This window comes from Mustelus asterias, unplaced genomic scaffold (assembly GCF_964213995.1).
Source record: "Mustelus asterias unplaced genomic scaffold, sMusAst1.hap1.1 HAP1_SCAFFOLD_1726, whole genome shotgun sequence".
Classification (NCBI taxonomy): Eukaryota; Metazoa; Chordata; class Chondrichthyes; order Carcharhiniformes; family Triakidae; genus Mustelus; species Mustelus asterias.
Genome location: NW_027591671.1, coordinates 49,920 through 67,946, shown reverse-complemented (window position 1 = coordinate 67,946; position 18,027 = coordinate 49,920). Strand labels below are relative to the sequence as shown.

The following is an 18,027-nucleotide window of genomic DNA, read 5'->3' as shown; positions in this document are numbered from 1 at the left end:
ATGTGCAGGTTAGGTGGATTGGCCATGCTAAATTACCCCTTAGTGTCTAAAGATGTGCAGGTTAGGTGGATTGGCCATGCTAAATTGCCCCTCAGTGTCCAAGGATGTGCAGGTTAGGTGGATTGGCCATGCTAAATTACCCCTTAGTGTCTAAAGATGTGCAGGTTAGGTGGATTGGCCATGCTAAATTGCCCCTCAGTGTCCAAGGATGTGCAGGTTAGGTGGATTGGCCATGCTAAATTACCCCTTAGTGTCTAAAGATGTGCAGGTTAGGTGGATTGGCCATGCTAAATTACCCCTTAGTGTCTAAAGATGTGCAGGTTAGGTGGATTGGCCATGCTAAATTGCCCCTCAGCGTCCAAGGATGTGCAGGTTCAGTGGATTGGCCATGTTAAACGTGTGGGGTCACAGGGATAGGGCCTGGTTAAGATACTCTGTAAGAAGTCTCACAACACCAGGTTAAAGTTCAACAGGTTTATTTAGAAGCAAAAATTTGCTTCCAAATAAACCTGTTGGACTTTAACCTGGTGTTGTGAGACTTCTTACTGTGTTTACCCCAGTCCAACGCCGGCATCTCCACATTATAAGATACTCTGTCAGAGAGTCAGTGCAGATTTGATGGGCCGAATGGCCTCCTTCTGCACTGTAGGGGTTCTAATGATTCAAAAAGAGGAAATTCAAAAGATAGAAAGCTTGAGAAACAAAGTTGCCTTTCGATTTCCGCTCTATATATAAATACACAACTTTTAAAAAAAACTCAATCTGATATCACCCAAACCTGCCAACTACACAGAAAAATCCCTCAATCTTCACAATTCCCTTGTTCAATCGGCAGCAATTAGCGAAGGAATGAAGGAAGGGAGGTGGGCTTCTTTTTCAAGTTAAAAGACCCATTTCGTTTTGAGTGTATATAACAGGAAATGATTAAAAGTGATTTCCTTCCCCTGTGTCATTCCTGTCCGTGATATCACACTTTAAATTATAGCCGACTGGCAGAGGAAACAAACAAAAGTTTGGGCGAAAGAGATAAGGAGACTCCAACATGAGGTAAGTGGTAGAAAGGTATCAGGGGATTTAGGGAAGAACGGTACAGTAATAGTCACGCCTGCAAAAGCACCCGGAACTACGCATGTGGTATTCCCCCTATTCTAAATAAAGAGGAGGGGTTTTTTATATATAGAGATTATTTGTCTCCGCCTACTGATTCCCAGTTTGAGAGTGGAGTTAAAAAGACGCGTGTGTGTTTTTGCTCTGCTTGTAAAAGTAGCAACCTTCTCCAGAAAAAATAAAATAAAATTTATAGTTCCAGTGTGAGTGAGAGAGATGTCTGATCTGGTAGGCAGTTCCAGGCTGGGGCAGGAGGGCAGAAATGTCAAGCCTTTGGATTCAAAGCTGGCCCTGGAAGGGGAGAGGCTGGACAGCGGGATCGACTCCATGCTCGAGAGCCTGGACAGCGTGACGGAGCGGGTGGGTAATCTGAGTGTGGAGGAGCAGGAGCACCCGGCTGGATGGACCACATTCAGGAGCGAAGATGGGGACACGTAAGTTTTTCAATTCACTACAGCACCCCCGCCACCAGTTGCCTCCAGTTTTGTCTGACAGGGGGAGAGAGAGAGGGGGGAGGGGGTGTTTGCTTTGAGCCTTCAAGCTACCAGCGAATATTAAAGAAACCACTTTATTTAAAGTTTCAAACTAACTTTAGCGTTGGGGGCTATTTGAGAAGCGCTTTATTTAAAGTTTGGGGCTAACTTTAAGGTTAGGGGTTATTAAAAAACTAATGTTAAGGTTTCGGTTTATTAAAAACACTATTAAAGTTTAAATCTAGCGTTAAAACTGGGGATTATTTTTTAAACACTTTATTTAAAATTTAAAACTAGCATTAAAGTTACGGATTATTTAAAAACACTTCTAACGCTAGGTTTAAACTTTATTTAAAGTTATGGATTATTAAAACACTTTATTTAAAGTATAATCCATAATCTTAACGCTAGGTTTAAACTTTATTTAAAGTGTTTTAATAATCCATAACTTTAAATAAAGTGTTTTAATAATTTAAATTAATAATTATTAAAACACTTTTTTTAAATAAAGTGTTTTAATAATCCATAACTTTAAAGTTTAAACCTAGTGTTAAGATTATGGATTATTTTTTTAAAAAACACTTTAATCCCTAATCTGAAAGTTAGTATTAATGTTGAAATAACTTTAAAGTTTGGGATTATTTAAAAAACACTTTTTTTATAGCCCCCCTTTACAACTTCCAGGATGTCCCATTTTTGAAGATTTTAATTTTTTTAAATAAAAGCAGCCACTTTCGTAATGTGGGAAAAGTGGCAGCCAACACGTGCACAGCAAGATCCCACAGCTACAATGTGACCATAGCCAGACAATCTGTTTCAGTGGCCTGGCCAGGATGGAATTCTCCGCGTTTTACATCCACCTTGGCAGAGGGAGGGAGGGATGGGGCCTCAGTTTAAAGTGCCTCAGACAGCATCTCCGACCGTGCAGCACCCCCTCGGTACTGCACCCGGGAGCGGCAGCCTGGATTTTTGTGCTCCAGTTTCTGGAGTGGGACTTGAGTTCATGACCGCCTGCGTTCTGGTCAATCCAGTTTTGTTTAAGACACTGGGTGCCATGTTTGATGCACGCAGTCCCCTCTCCTACAGGGAAGTAATGTAGGAATGAAGAACTGGGATTTAAGTTCTTCTAAGATGGGGAGACAAAGGAGGGGCATGAAAGAATCTGTGTGGGAGAGAGCGAGAGTGTGAATGAGATAAAGAAATGACGCAACCTGTTCCTGATTAGAATGTAACTCTTATGTGGAGATGCCAGTGTTGGACTGGGGTGGGCACAGTAAGAAGTCTCTCAACACCAGGTTAAAGTCCCAACAGGCTTATTTGGGATCATGAACTTTTGGAGCGCTGCTCCTTCGTGATTCCATGGTGGAATTTGAATTCAGTATAAAATATCGGGAATTATCATGAATGACCATAAAACCATTGTCGGAAAACCCCATCTGGTTCACTAAGGGAAGGAAATCTGCCGTCATTGCCCGGTCTGGCCTACATGTGACTCCAGAGCCACAGCAATGTGATTACACTCAACTGGTGTTGGGAGACTTCTTACTGTGCCCACACTAGTCCAACGCTGGCATCTCCACATCAGAGTTGCATTCTAATTAGGGACAGGTTGTGAGACTTATTAGAATGTAACTCGACGGCGAACCCAACTAAACCGTCACTTCAGGGGGAAATGCATCAGGGAAACGTCCTCGTGTGTAAAATAGTAACACAAGGAGGCCATTCGGCCCTTTTCAGCCTGTCCTGCAACTCATTGCTGATCTCATAGATGCCCAATTAACTGTTAGTTTGTGTGTGTGTGTGTGTGTGGGGGGACTATTTGCAAAAAAAAAATCGCAATATTGCAGCCCCATTTTAAAAAAAGATTTGAGAGATGTGGGGCATTGCTGGCTAGGCCCGGCACTTATTGTCCATCCCTAATTGCCCCTTGAGAAGTGGGTGGCGGGTTCTCCTTGAACCGCTGCAGTCCACGTGGCGTAGGTGCTCCTATGGGTGCTGGTTAAGGAAGGGAGTTCCGGGATTTTGACCTAAAAGAACGTCCAATTTATATTTCCAAGTGGGGATGGTGTGTGGCGGAGGGAGGGGGTGGGGGGGGGGGTGGTTATAGGTGAACTCTCCGCTTGTTTCACTAGCTAGTGATCGGGCTGGCGAAATGCAAACAGATTTCCTCCTACACGTTATTAACATTTAGTAATCACACCCACCGCAGTATTAAAATATGATTGCTGCCAATTATCTGTCTTTGGGTGAACTGTATAATTTTTTAAAAAATATATAATGTTTAACAACATATATAATGTAATATAATATGTACAATATGGTGTGTATATATAATATGTAGTATGATATAATCGGGGGAGGCCTTGTGATATTATCGCTAGGCTATTAATCCAGAAACTCGGCCAATGTTCTGGCAACCCGGGTTTGAATCCCACCATGGTGGAATTTGAATTCAGTACAAAATATCGGGAATTACCATGAAACCATTGTCGGAAAACCCCATCTGGTTCACGAATGCGTTTTAGGGAAGGAAATCTGCCGTCCTTACCCGGTCTGGCCTACATGTGACTCCAGGACCACAGCAATGTGGTTGACTCTCAACTGCCCTCCAAGGGCAACTAGGGATGGGCAATAAATGCTGGCCCAGCCAGCGACGCCCATGTCCCATGAATGAAAAAAATTATATATCTATAGGATATAAAGTATAATATAAATAATTATTACCTCCTAATAAATGCAATGAGTAGGGAAAACAGATGCATTTTAACTGAGAGGTTTAACAATGCGGAATGATTGAACAGGGTCTTTTCTCTGCAAAAAGAATGGTTGTGGGAGTGATTGGATGGAGGCTGTTTAAAAATGATAGAAGGGTTGATGAGGCAGAAGTAAAGAGATGTCTCCCCTAGTGTGGGAGACCAGAAGTAGAGGCTATATATCAGAGAATAATAGAATCCCTATAGTGCCACAGGAGGCCATTTGGTTCATCTGCATTGATTCTCTGAGTACCTTACCCAGGCCTTTTCCCCCACCTTATCCTGGTAACCCCACACATTTCCCATGGCTAATCCATCTAACCTCCACATCTTGGGACACTAAGGGGCAATTTAGCATGGCCGATCCAACCTCCACACCTTTTGGAGTGTGGGAGGAAACCGGAGCACCCGGAGGAGACCCACGCAGACACTGGGAGAACGTGCAAAACTCCACACAGACAGTGACCCGAGGTTGGAATCGAACCCGGGTCTCTGCGCTGTGAGGCAGCAGTGCTGACCCACTGTGCCACAATGACAGCAGTGAGAATGTGGACTGTGCCCCCACAAGGAGCTAAATAGCAGGGATGAATTTAAGGGGAGGCTGGATGAGAGCACGGGGGGGGGAGGGAGAAGAAGACGTATGCAGAAAGGTGTGGGGAGGGGGGGTGTAGGGTGGGAGACAAACTCGTGTGAAGCTTAAATGACAACATGGAGCAAGTGGGCTGAAGGGCATCTCTCCAATTGCATATTTTCCATGTTATCTTGTTCCTTTTGAAATATCTCTCCCACTGTGGGTAAAAGTCCCTTGATAAAACCCAAGGAAATTCCCCACAAGGAAATGCTGGGAAAATTCCTTGCGGTCCCTTGGGTATTCCTCACGGACCTGCCAGAGGGTTGAATGCCGGTTTCAGGGCTGTGAGGATAGAGATAGTCTACACTCTTGTGCAAATCACATCTTGTCACGGGAGCATGAGTCATAATTCCTCACCTTACTGTTGCTAAACTACACTCCGAGCTAAATATTTGATGGCAGACCCACGCTCCTATGACCAGTTCTGGGCAGGTACTTGAGAGAGGCTACTCTAAGGGTGTGGGCTGGGTCTTTTTAGGTACATATGCACTGTGCGATGTGTTAACAAAAGGACTCCCACCCTCCCACCTGGTTGTCGTTAAAGTGACTCAGACTAGCTAACTCAGAATAGCCCAGAGAGAAGATGTGGGCTATTCCTGTTTTGATCTGGCTTCGTTTCAAAGCAGGCAGTGTTTTTAATTGTTCACACACTTTTGAGTGCTGGGAAAGCCCAGGTGGAACTGCCCTGATAGGAACAGGGTCGGAGACGGAATGGAAAAAAAAGATTCAGCCACTCCGAGAGGACCCGAAATGACTTGTCATAGAAGTGAAACACTCAGGACTTTGAACTAAATGACTCCCCTGCGCAATCCTTCATGCGTGTGTGACCTTTGACCACGAACATGTGCTCGTTCAATGAGTCTGGGTGACTGTTTCTTTACAGTTAACAATCATGGCATCCCTACAGTGCAGAAGAGGCCATTTGGCCCATCGAATCTGCACTGACTCTCTGACAGAGTATTTTACCCAGGCCCCCTCCCCCACCCTATCCCTGTAACCCCACACATTTACCACAGCTAATCCATCTGGCTACACATGGGACAATTTAGCACGGCCATTCAACCTAACCTGCACGGTAGCACAGTGGTTAGCACTGCTGCTTCACAGCTCCAGGGTCCCAGGTTCGATTCCCGGCTCGGGTCACTGTCTGTGTGGAGTTTGCACGTTCTCCTCGTGTCTGCATGGGTTTCCTCCCACAGTCCAAAGATGTGCGGGTTAGGTTGAGTGGCCATGCTAACGTTGCCCCTTAGAGTCCTGAGATGCGTAGGTTAGAGGGATTAGCGGGGTAAATATGTGGGGGTAGGGCCTGGGTGGGATTGTGGTCGGTGCAGACTCGATGGGCCGAATGGCCTCCTTCTGCACTGTAGGGTTCTATGATTCTATGATTTAGACACTACGGAGCAATTTAGCATGGCCAATCCACCTAACCTACACATCTGGAGTGTGGGAGGAAACCCACGCAGACGCGAGGAGAATGTGTGCAAACTCCGCACAGACAGTGACCCAAGGCCGGAATTGAACCCGGGTCCCTGGCGCTGTGAGGCAGCAGTGCTAACCACTGTGCCACCCCCCTGTAGCAAGATGTCCCAGGGAGCGGACACGGAGCAATATTTGTCAGAGTTAAAGGGTCCAAAGATGTGCGGGTTAGGTGGATTGGCCATGGTAAATGTGTGGGTTATGGGGATAGGGCGGGACAATGTGGCTATGTTCTGATGCCCCCTTTCTCGTTAACTCTCTCCGTTGTGTGTTCCTGGGGCCGGATCCTCCGACCTTGCCCGCAGTTGGGATTCTCTGGTCCCGCTGCAGTGAACGGCGATTTGGCTGAGCACCAAATTCTCCATCCTCACCGGTAGCAGTGGCGGGGTGTGAATGGCCAGAGAATTCCGGTCCTGGTCTCTCCAGTATCTAAAGGACGTAGAAGTGCTGCTGCTCCCATGAGGCTGCATTGGTGTGCAGTGAAAGGTGTCATGCAGACCTTGCTCTGTGATAAATAATGCGTGAGTGTGGTCATGCATTTAAAGGAATCACGGAGTTACACGGTGGCACAGTGGTTAGCACGGCTGCCTCACAGCGTCAGGGACCCAGGTTCAATTCCGGCCTTGGGTCACTGTCTGTGTGGAATTTGCATGTTCTCCACTTATCTGCGTGGGTTTCCTCTGGGTGCTCCGGTTTCTTCCCACAATCCGAATGACGTGCTGGTTAGGTGCATTGGCCATGCAAAATTCTCCCTCCAGTGTACCCGAACAGGTACCGGAGTGTGGCAACTGGGGGATTTTCACAGTAGCTTCAATGCAGTGTTCATGTAAGCTGACTTGTGACACTAATGAATAAACTTTAAAAAACTTTAGAAACATGGACATTGCTAGTTTCCTGCCACAGTTCAAAGATGTGCAGGTTAGGTGCATTGGCCATGATAAATTGCCCATTAGTGTCCAAAGATGTGTGGGTTAGGTGGATTGGCTATGCTAAATTGTCCCTTGGGGTCCAAAGATGTGCAGGTTAGGGAGATTGGCCAGGGTAAATGTGTGGGGTTATGGGGATAGGGCGGGGGAGAGGACCTGGGGAAGATACTTTGTTAGAGTCGGTGCAGAATGGTCTTCTCCCTCGCTGTATGATTTGATTTATATGTGATATAAGTTGTTTGCGTGAGGGATGGAATTGGATGTGAAGGGAACCAAGAAACAAAATTTGAGGTGGAAGAGAATTTTTGTTTCACTTCCCTTCTCTTTTTTTTGAAACTAAACGGGCTAATTTCCAGTCAGCGTTGGTTTAGGAATTCCCCTTTAATTTTAATTATGTCAGTACTTCATTGGTCTGCAATGGACAGCTGCCAGGTTGATGTTGAAATAGTTACTCACTTCCAAAGCAGGGAGGTGCTCTGGGCAAATGGATTTCTCTGGAAATGTGTGCCCTGCGTTAATCCCTGAACCTCCGTTAGTAATTTCCCTTTGTTTTCCCTCTGTCCTATTTCCCAGGTTCCTCCATCTGGCAATCCTACACCAGCGACCGGAGATCGCCAGCTTCCTCCTATGGTCGGAGCCTTCTATCATCAATGTTTGCAACAAATCTCGACAGGTGAGTCTCTCCCACTATTGAGCCGCAGGTGTTCCCGAGAAGGTGGTGGGGGGGTGGTTAGAAATAAGGAACTGCAGTATCCCTAACTGCTGAGTCTCGATCAAAGACCATCCTCCGTGTCGCTAAACTACATTCCACCCCGCCCCCACATTGCAAATCTAAAACCCACCATGGTAATGGTCAGTCTGATTGAGCTCAGTTGGATATGTCCAAGGACTGACTCTCACCGTAGATGTCATGGTTTTGATGCAATGACGTTGAAATTGGAACTCAATTTTCCAGGCCTTGTTTCTCCTCTAGGTTTGACTCTTCATGGGATCCCTTCTGGGCAGAAGGAGGCCATTCGGCCCATCGTGTCTGCAACGACTCCCCGGCAGAGCATTCCACCCAGGCCCCATCCCTGTAACCCTGCGTATTTACCCTGCTAATCTCTCAACCTGCACATCATGGGTCAATTTAGCATGGCCAATCCACCTAGCCTGCACAACTATGGTCTCCAAGGGACAATTTAACTTGGCCAATCCACCTAATCCGCACATCTTTTGTCTCCAAGGGACAATTCGGCACGGCCAATCAACCACATCTTTGGTCACCTAAGGGACAATTTAGCACGGCCAATCCACCTAACCTGCACATTTTTGGATTGTGGGAGGAAACCGGAGCACCCGGAGGAAACCCACGCAGACACAGGGAGAATGTGCAGACTTTGCACAGACAGTGACCCAAGCCGGGAATCGAACGCGGGTCCCTGGCGCTGAGAGGCAGTAGTGCTAACCCACTGTGCCACCGTGCCGCCCCAAGGGCAATTAGGGATGGGTAATAAATATGGGCTCAAACAGCAAGGTCTGCATCCCATAAGGGGAAAAAGTAGATTTAATAAATGACACTTCTGACACCTATCAATTGCCATTGTATTAACATTCTCTTTGCGCCAGTGGCGTAGATAATCTGCCTTCTAGTTCTCTGAAGATTTCATCCTCTCTTTACCACCTCATGTTTTCCAGAGTCCGTTGCATTTGTCGGTGATTATGAGAATGCCGGGGTTGACCAGTGAGCTGGTGGAGGCCGGGGCAGACCTGGAGATTTTGGACTCGCTTGGCAACACCGCACTGCACCTGGCCTGCGACCGGGGGGACCTGGACTGCGTTAACTCACTCCTCGGTCTGATGGTCACTAGCAACGCCAAGCAACAGTGCCGGGCACAGGATTTGGAACGGCGCAATTACTGCGGTAATTTCTTTGCTTGTTTGCGCCAGTCTACAGCAGAATAGATCGCAGCGACGGGCGATTAGCGGGACAATGTGGCTATGTTCTGATACCCCCTTTCTCGTTAACTCCATTGTATGTTCCTGGGGCCGGATCCTCATCCGCAGCCGTGATTCTCTGGTCCCGCTGCAGTGAATGGCGATTTGGCTGAGCGCCAAATTCTCCACCCTCGCTGGCAGCAGTGGCGGGGCGTGAATGGCCAGAGAATTCCGGTCCTGGTCTCTAAAGGACGGAGAAGTGCTGCTCCCTTGGCGTGCAGCGAAAGGTGTCATGCAGATCCGGCTCTGTGACACATCATGCGTGAGTGCGGCCGTGCGTTTGAAGGAATCACGGAGTTACACGATGACACAGTGGTTAGCACGCCTGCCTCACAGCGCCAGGGGCCCAGGTTCGATTCCCGGCTTGGGTCACTGTCTGTGTGGAGTTTGCACGTTCTCCCCGTGTCTGCATGGGTTTCCTCCCACACTCCAACGATGTGCTGGTTAGGTGGATTGGCCATGCTAAACTGCCTCTTGGTGTCCAAAGATGTGTAGGTTAGGTGGATTGGCCATGCTAAATTGCCCCTTGGTGTCCCAAGATGTGTAGGTTAGGTGGATTGGCCATGCTAAATTGCCCCTTGATGTCCCAGGTTATGCAGGTTAGATGGATAGCCATGGTAAATGTGTGGGATAATGTGGGGGAGAGGTCCTGTGTACGATCCTCTGTTAGAGCCAGTGCAGACTCGATGAAACAAATGGCCTTCTTCTGTACTGTATGATTTGAGTTAGAGGTGGTATAAGTTGTTTGCATTACACATCATTTGGGATGCTGTGCGTGAGGGATGGTTAGGTGGATTGGCCATGCTAAATGCGCGAGGTTGCGGGGATAGGGCAGAGAGGAAGGCCTGGCTGGGATGCTGCTTTGGTTAGTCGATGCACATTTGATGGGCCGAATGGCCTCTTTCTGCACTGTAGGGATTCTATAGTTCTACAGAGTCGTGTGCACGACTAGATTTCTAAAAGAGCATTGTATAGAAGTGTTGGAGAAGGGGCAAATATGTTTGATTGGGAAAAGTCTGGAATTGAGGGAGTGTAGCAATCGGGAAGGATTAAATGGGTTGAGTATTTTATCTTTGAAATGATGGAGATGTTGAGGGTACCTGATGGAGGTTTTGAATGGGTTCGATGCAGAGAGAACGGTTTCGCTTGTAGGGGAATTCAAAACTAGGGGGCTGTAGCTTTATGGTAGTCATTGATAAATCTGACAGGAAAATAAGAAACTTCTTTACTCAGAGTGGTTAGAATGTGGACCTCGCCACCACAGGGACAGGTTGGGTCAAATAGCTTGCATGCTTTCAAAAAGGGAACTGGATAAGCTCATGAGAGGAAAGGAAAGAGAAACTGAGATGAGAAAGATGGAATGGGAGGAGATTCATGTGGAGCAGAAGCACCAGCACAGACTAGATGGGCTGAATGGCCTGTTACTATACAAGTCCTTGGCTCCTCGCTGGGGTACAGTTACACTGTGCGGTGTGTTGGGTATTCTTCACTAATTGTCCTAGCCTACTGTTCATCGTGTGTAACCCTGTGCAGTTACTTGGCTATTCAAGGTGGAGGTGGTGGCTTAGTGGTATTGTCGCTGGACTAGTAACCCAGAGACCCTGGGCAATGCTCTGGGGATCCGGGTTCAAATCCCACCACGGCAGATGGTGAAACTTGACTTCAATAAAAATCCGGAGTTAAAAGTCTCATGATGACCATGAAATCCACTGTTGATAGTCCCACCTGGTTCACTAATGTCTCTTTAGGGAAATCTGCCATCCTTACTTGGTCTGGCCTACATGTGACTCCAGAGCCACAGCAATGCGGTTGACTCTTAAATGCCCTTGGGGATGGGCAATAAATGTTGGCTCAGCCAGCGACGCCCACATCCCATGAACGAAAAGGGAAAAAAACAGCAGGAGTTTTTTATTCTTTCGTGGGACATAGGCGTCGCTGGCTGGCCAGCATTTATTGCCCATCCCTAGTTGCCCCTTGAAAAGGTGGTGGTGAGCCGCCATCTTGAATCGCTGCAGTCCACGTGATGTGGGTTGACCCACAATGCCGTTGGGGAAGGAATTCCAGGATTTTGACCCAGCGACTGCGAAGGAACGGCCGATTATATTTCCAAGTCAGGATGATGGGTGGTTTGGAGGGGAACTTGCAGGTGGTGGTGTTCCCCATGTATCTGCTGCCCTTATCCTTCTAGACGGAAGTGATCGTGGGTTTGGAAGGTGCTGCCTAAGGATCTTTGGTGAATTGCTGCAGTGCATTTTATAGATGGTACACACTGCTGCTACTGAGTGTCGGCGGCAGAGGATGTTTGTAGATGTGGTGGCATCGTGGAAGTGATCCCGTCCTTGCCCGGTGGGCTTCCTGATTGCTGATATCCCAGCCCAACCACACCATACCCGTGCCCGAGCTCGGATAAGCTCACTCAGGATTGTCCAGAGAATTGAACTCTCTCTCCCACTCATCCGTCCGGTGGGAAGGGAGCTTTGTCGGGTACGGGCTTGTACGAAACCTGCAGCGACTGCGCCCCTGTCTGAGCTCAGTGTTAAAGGCCACTCTCCTTCTGTTGCAGGTTACACGTGTCTCCACATCGCAGCAATGAAAGGCGACTGCGAAACAGTGGAACAACTGCTAGCCTCAGGAGCCAACATTAACGCTCAGGTAAGTTGCCCACGGGGGAGTCCTGGTTACCGTGGTGACACACACTTTTACCTGCATGTTGCAGTCTGCGGCTATGGATAGTGATAGTCGAGGCTCCAACATTCATAATGGATGACCAGAAATCTCTCCCACTCTCACCGCCTCCTATTGGTGAGTGTTGGAAAGCTTTTGCAGGCCCACACTCCGCCAGTTAATGCCACATTATTGAACACCCCACCTTGGGACACTCCTTTTTATTCTTTCACCGGATGTGGGCATCACTGGCTTGGCCGGCATTTGTGGCCCATCCGGAGTTGCCCATTTCAGAGGGGCAGTTAAGAGTCAACCACATTGCTGTGGGTTTGTAGTGGAATCAAGGCCAGACCGGGTAAGGACGGCAGATGGTGCCTCTCAGCGCCAGGGACCCGGGTTCAATTCCGGCCTTGGGTCACTGTCTGTGTGGAGTCTGCACGTTCTCCCCGTGTCTGTGTGGGTTTCCTCCGGGCGCTCCGGTTTCCTCCCACACTCTAAAGATGTACAGATTAGGTGATTGGCCATTCTAAATTGCCCCTTGGTGTTTAAAGATGTGTAGATTGCTAATTGCTGTGGCTCTGAAATCATTGAAACCCTACAGTGCAGAAAGAGGCCATTCGGCCCATCGAGTCTGCACCGACCACAATCCCACCCAGGCCCTACCCCCATATCCCTACATAAGTAACCCACTAATCCCTCTAACCTACGCATCTCAGGACACTAAGGGGCAATTTTAGCACGGCCAATCAACCTAACCTGCACATCTTTGGACTGTGGGAGGAACCCGGAATCACATGTAGGCCAGATCAGATAAAGACAGCAGATTTCCTTCTCTAAAGGGCATTAGTAAACCAGATGGGTCTTTGCAACAATCCACTATAGCCCATATTAGACTTTTAATTCCAGTTTTAGTTGAATTCAAATTTCACTATCTGCCATGGTGGGGTTTGAACCCTGGTCTCCAGAGCGTTACCCTGGGTCTCTGGATTACTAGTCCAGTGACAATACCACTCTGCCACTGCCTTCCCTTCTGGCTCTGAGGCAGGGATGCTAACCTACTGTGCCACAAGACCTTACTCAGTGGATGTTGTATCCACACAACATTATGGGCTACAATGATATTGTCACTGTAATTCAGAGACCCAATGTTCTGGGGACCCGGGTTCGAATCCCACCACAGCAGGTGACGCAATTTGAGTTACAAACAAATCTGGAATTAAAAACCTAATAATGACCATGAAACCATTGTCAATTGTTGGAAAAACCCATCTGGTTCACTAATGTCCCTTTTTAAGGAAGGAAATCTGCCATCCTTACCCGGTCTGGCCTACATGTGATTCCAGAGCCACAGCAATGGGGTTGACTCTTAACTGCCCTCTGAAATGGCCGAGTGAGACCTTCAGTTCAAGGGGGCGGCATGGTGGCGCAGTGGTTAGCACTGCTGCCTCTCAGCAGCAGGGAACCCCCGGGTTCGATTCCCGGCTTGGGTCACTGTCTGTGCGGAGTCTGCACGTTCTCCCGGTGTCTGCGTGGGTTTCCTCCGGGTGCTCCGGTTTCCTTCCACAGTCTGAAAGACGTGCTGGTTAGGGTGCATTGGCCGTGCTAAATTCTCCCTCAGTGTTATCCGAACAGGTGCCGGAGTGTGGCGACCAGGGGATTTTCACAGTAACTTCATTTCAGCGTTAATGTAAGCCTACTCGTGACACTAATAAATAAACTTTAAACAATAAGGGATGGGTAACAAATGCTGACAAATCTATCGATGCCCATGAAAGAAGAAGGAAAAATCTTTCTGATAAAGAAAAGGCTTTTTAAAAAAAAAAATCATTCTTGGGATGTTTATATGTGGGAAATGTGCACAGCAAGATCCAACAGATCAGCTGTTGGCTTGTGGGAAATTTTGGATGCTAAGATCCCCCCTGTTGGTAGGGGGGGGGGGAGGGAATTTGGCGCACAGTAAGATCTCATAAACCCTCCCCAAATGTGAGTTAGTGTCTTCAGGATGGGGGTAAGGGGGTGGAACAAGGGATTGGGGGGGGCCTTTCTCCATCATTCCCAGCAGTAGTTAGAATGCATCATAACCTTTTCCCTTGTGGCTCCTTCGACAGGAACCGAACAGCGGGAGGACGCCCCTGCACCTAGCGGTCGAGTTTCAGCATCGAGAAGTGGTGCAGCTCCTCGTCGAACGTGGTGTGGATGTAGACCGGCTGATGTACAACTGCTGCACGGCCTTCCACCTGACGGCAGGGCGGCCGGACCTGGAGATCCGGGAACAGCTCTCCCAGCTGACCAGCTCCTCGCTGATCCCGCTCTACGAGACTTCCGATTCGGACTCTGAGGCAGAGTGGGACACCCGGTCAGACTGTGAGGTGAGCCTTAATATCACTCATCAATATGGCCGCCAATTGTTTATCAGAGTCCACCTGCCTGGTTTGAATTTGAACAAAACCTCGGCAGTTAACTGTGCCCTGGTTTCGTCCCCATGACAATGCCCCTTACGATCAGAGTGCACTTCCCAGCCCTCAGCACACTCTTTTCATGCCGTATAAACTGTCCTCTGAGATTTGCTGTTCTTGCGAATCTGGCCTTGATCTCTTTAGCCCCAAGAGCTATATCTAATTTTTTCTTGAAATGTCACAACATTTTGGCCTCAACTACTTTCTGTGATAAGGAATTCCACACGTTCTGGGTGAAGAAATTTCTCCTCCCTTTGGTCATAGAGTCATAGAGGTTTACAGCACGGAAACAGGCCCTTCGGCCCAACTTGTCCAAGCCACCCAGTTTTAACCACTAAGCTAGCCCCAATTGCCTGTGTTTGGCCCATATCCCTCTATATCCATGTAACTATCTAAATGCTTTTTAAAAGACAATATTGTACCCGCCTCGACTACTACCTCTGGCAGCTTGTTCCAGACGCTCACCACCCTGTGTGTGAAAAAATTGCCCCTCTGGACCCTTTTGTATCTCTCCCCTCTCGCCTTAAACTTAATGCCCTCTCGTTTTAGACTCCCCTACCTTTGGGGAAAGATATTGACTATCTAGCTGATCTGTGCCCCTCATTATTTTATAGACCTCTTAAGGTTGCCCCTCAGCCTCCTATGCTCCAGGGAAAAAAGTCCCAGTCTATCCAGCCTCTCCTTATAACTCAAGCCATCAAAGTCCTAAAAGGTTTACCCCCCTTATCCTCAAACTATGACCCCCTAGTTCGGCACTCCCTCACCATCGGAACATTGGGTGACGGCACCCTCAGGGAATGGGAATAGCCGAGGCGGAATTGTAACGAAACAATACTAACCTGCTTCTGACTCTTGTCTTACAGATGCCCCTAGACTACGATGATCTGCAAATCAGAGGCCATTCTCTCCATTGAACATCTAGAATGCTCGGTGCCTTGCACTGGCTTGCATTCCAACTAAGACAATGATTAGGTCGTCAAAGGGGAACTTCCAACGGACTTTGGGTTCAGCGTCATCGTCTGCCTATAACCCCACTCTTCCTTCAATGCCCCAAGACGTGAGGGTATCTTGAGGACAAACCACCACACGCCAAGAAGCTGAGTGTACTGACTATCGCTCATTGCAACTTCAGAACCAACACTTTGAGAGAGAGACTGCTAAAGGGGTTGGTGAGTGGGGAGAGAAGAGGACCAGCTCTCACAGAAGAGGGCTGGATCATGCACGGACATAAGACAGGGATGAACTGAGAGAGCATCTTGACTAAAGACTTTTCCCCCCCACCCCCCCCTTGCTTCCCAAAGCCATCACCAGGAGTGAGCAAAGTGCATCAACTTGTTTTACCTGACTGTTCAGACGGGGACTTCTTCCCCTCATTTCCGTTCAACCTCACCATTACTGCTCATGGGTAACCCTCAGTGAGGGTCAACTTGCAACAGACACATGATTAGGGAAATGACCTCGTGTGGTTAAATAACCCCTCTTGGGTCACTTGTTCCGAGGGCCATGCATAAACTGACAGTTGAGACCGCAGGCGGGGGAGGTGAAGGTGGCCTTTCCTCCGTCCCATCCCCCCATCGGGCACCAGGATTGGCTGAGAGTTGGCACTTCAATGTGGTGTAAACGCAAGGCATTGGGTGGTTATCATGTAGCCTCTGTGACCGGAGTTCAAATCTTGTCCGCGGATGAAGGTCCCTTCTGCTGACGGAAGAGAGGTAGTATAGGGAATGGGGCTAAGACGCCCCAGCCCCCAGTTTCCACTGAGCCCTCGTTCCGTTGGGCGAATGACGTTGAACTGCCAGCCTCACCCAAGACGGGGATCAGAATCGACGCCTTCAAGTCGGGATTGGGGTGTGCCGGAGAGCAGCTGGGCCAAGATGTGACACAACATTGCTTCAGTAACTTTGACCCGGCTTATCCTTGTCCTGGGCCGTTTTCCAACTAATCGCTGTGCTGGTGAAAATGCCAGAACCTCTCGCCCAACTCTGAATGCCAGCTACATCACACGTGGCCACTTGCTCCTGTAGCTGTTGACGGGCAAAAATGGACACTAATCCTTTTCATTTCACATCCAGACATTGAGGACTGGGTTGAATTGAGAACTTGTGGACCTGCGGAAGAAAGTGTGAAGTGTAAATTAAGTATTTTGAATTGTCTAAGCACAGGAGAGATGATGGATCTTTTGGTATGTTTATGATGCTGATTCTGACTTGTCATGATTGGACGAGGGGATGGGGGGGGGGGTTATAAATTTCATCTACGAGTCATAGAATCCCTACAGTGCAGGAGGCCATTCGGCCCATCGAGTCTACACCAACAACAATCCCACCCAGGCCCTATCCCCGCAACCCCACGTATTTACTCTGCTAATCTCCCTGACACTAAGGGACAATTGAGCATGGCCAGTCCACATCTTTGGGAGGAAACTGGAGCACCCGGAGGAAACCCACGCAGACACGGGGAGAATGTGTAAACTCCACACACAGACTCGCCCGAGGCTGGAGTTGAACCCGGCTCCCTGGCACTGTGTGGCAGCAGCGCTAACCACTGTGCCACCATGCCAGACTCAGATGGTCAGATAAAGTGGGCAGTCACAATTGTCCAAAAATCAACTTGTATCTGCCAATGGAAAGTCTAGCCCTAATGTCATAGTCATAAAGGTTTACAGCATGGAAACAGGCCCTTCTGCCCAACTTGCCCATGCCACCCTTTTTTCTTAAACCCCTAATCTAGTCTCAATTGCCCTCATTTGGCCCATATCCCTCTCTACCCATCTTACCCATGTAACTGTCTAAACGCTTTATAATGTGTTGGGACTGACGGGGGGAAAAAGCCTCACAACATCTTGACTCGGACACTTCCCACCCACCTTGTAATCTCCTGACACCAGAGGAAAACCCAGAGGGCAATAAAGGGTTAAAGGTAGCCTGGAGAATTCCTCTTCCCTCCGAAACCAACCCAGGCCATCACATGGACCCAGTGTTGTCTATACACTCATTTGCCCCTCATATAATGGGACCTCCACTCCAAAGATGTGCAGGTTACATTGATTGGCCATGTTAAATTGACCCTATTGTAAGGGGGATTAGCATGATGCATGCATGGGGTTACAGGAACAGGGCCTGGGTGGGATTGTGGTTGATACAGACCTGATGGACTGAATGGCCTCCTTCTGTACTGTAGGGAAAGGGTCCAGGTCCCCTATTCAAAGTCCGAAGCATCCTCGAGTTAAGGAGTCACCTCCCTCCCAAACAACTGGAGATGATATTTGATAGGGTCTCAAATTTCCACTGTTGAGAACTTTGGGAGAGACGAGACAGGATGGGAGGCGGATTGATGGACTAAGGGACATGAGGAAAATAATCTGACACTATCTTTATAATACCCACCCACCACCAAATCATATCTTGTATGTCAGTCCCAAGAAAGAATGGCATTGGCCAACCTTGTCCACAGAATTAGCTGAAAGACTTTATTATGTTCCCGTTCTTTGGGATGTTGTTGATTGTTGAAAGTAGAACTGTACAGGCCACACACATTTGTACATAAATGCCTTGTTATTTTACA

At 48.2% G+C, this 18,027-nt stretch overlaps 1 protein-coding gene across 1 annotated transcript; it reads left to right on the top strand.

Moving 5' to 3' along the window:
• The first annotated feature begins 1,233 nt into the window (after nt 1-1,233).
• On the top strand, nt 1,234-18,027 carry LOC144488628 (NF-kappa-B inhibitor alpha-like). Its single transcript, XM_078206694.1, has 6 exons — nt 1,234-1,541; nt 7,940-8,039; nt 9,044-9,269; nt 11,907-11,995; nt 14,116-14,376; nt 15,327-18,027. The coding sequence occupies exons 1-6, from the start codon at nt 1,324-1,326 to the stop codon at nt 15,375-15,377; spliced, it is 945 nt and encodes a 314-aa protein (XP_078062820.1). The 5' UTR covers nt 1,234-1,323; the 3' UTR covers nt 15,378-18,027.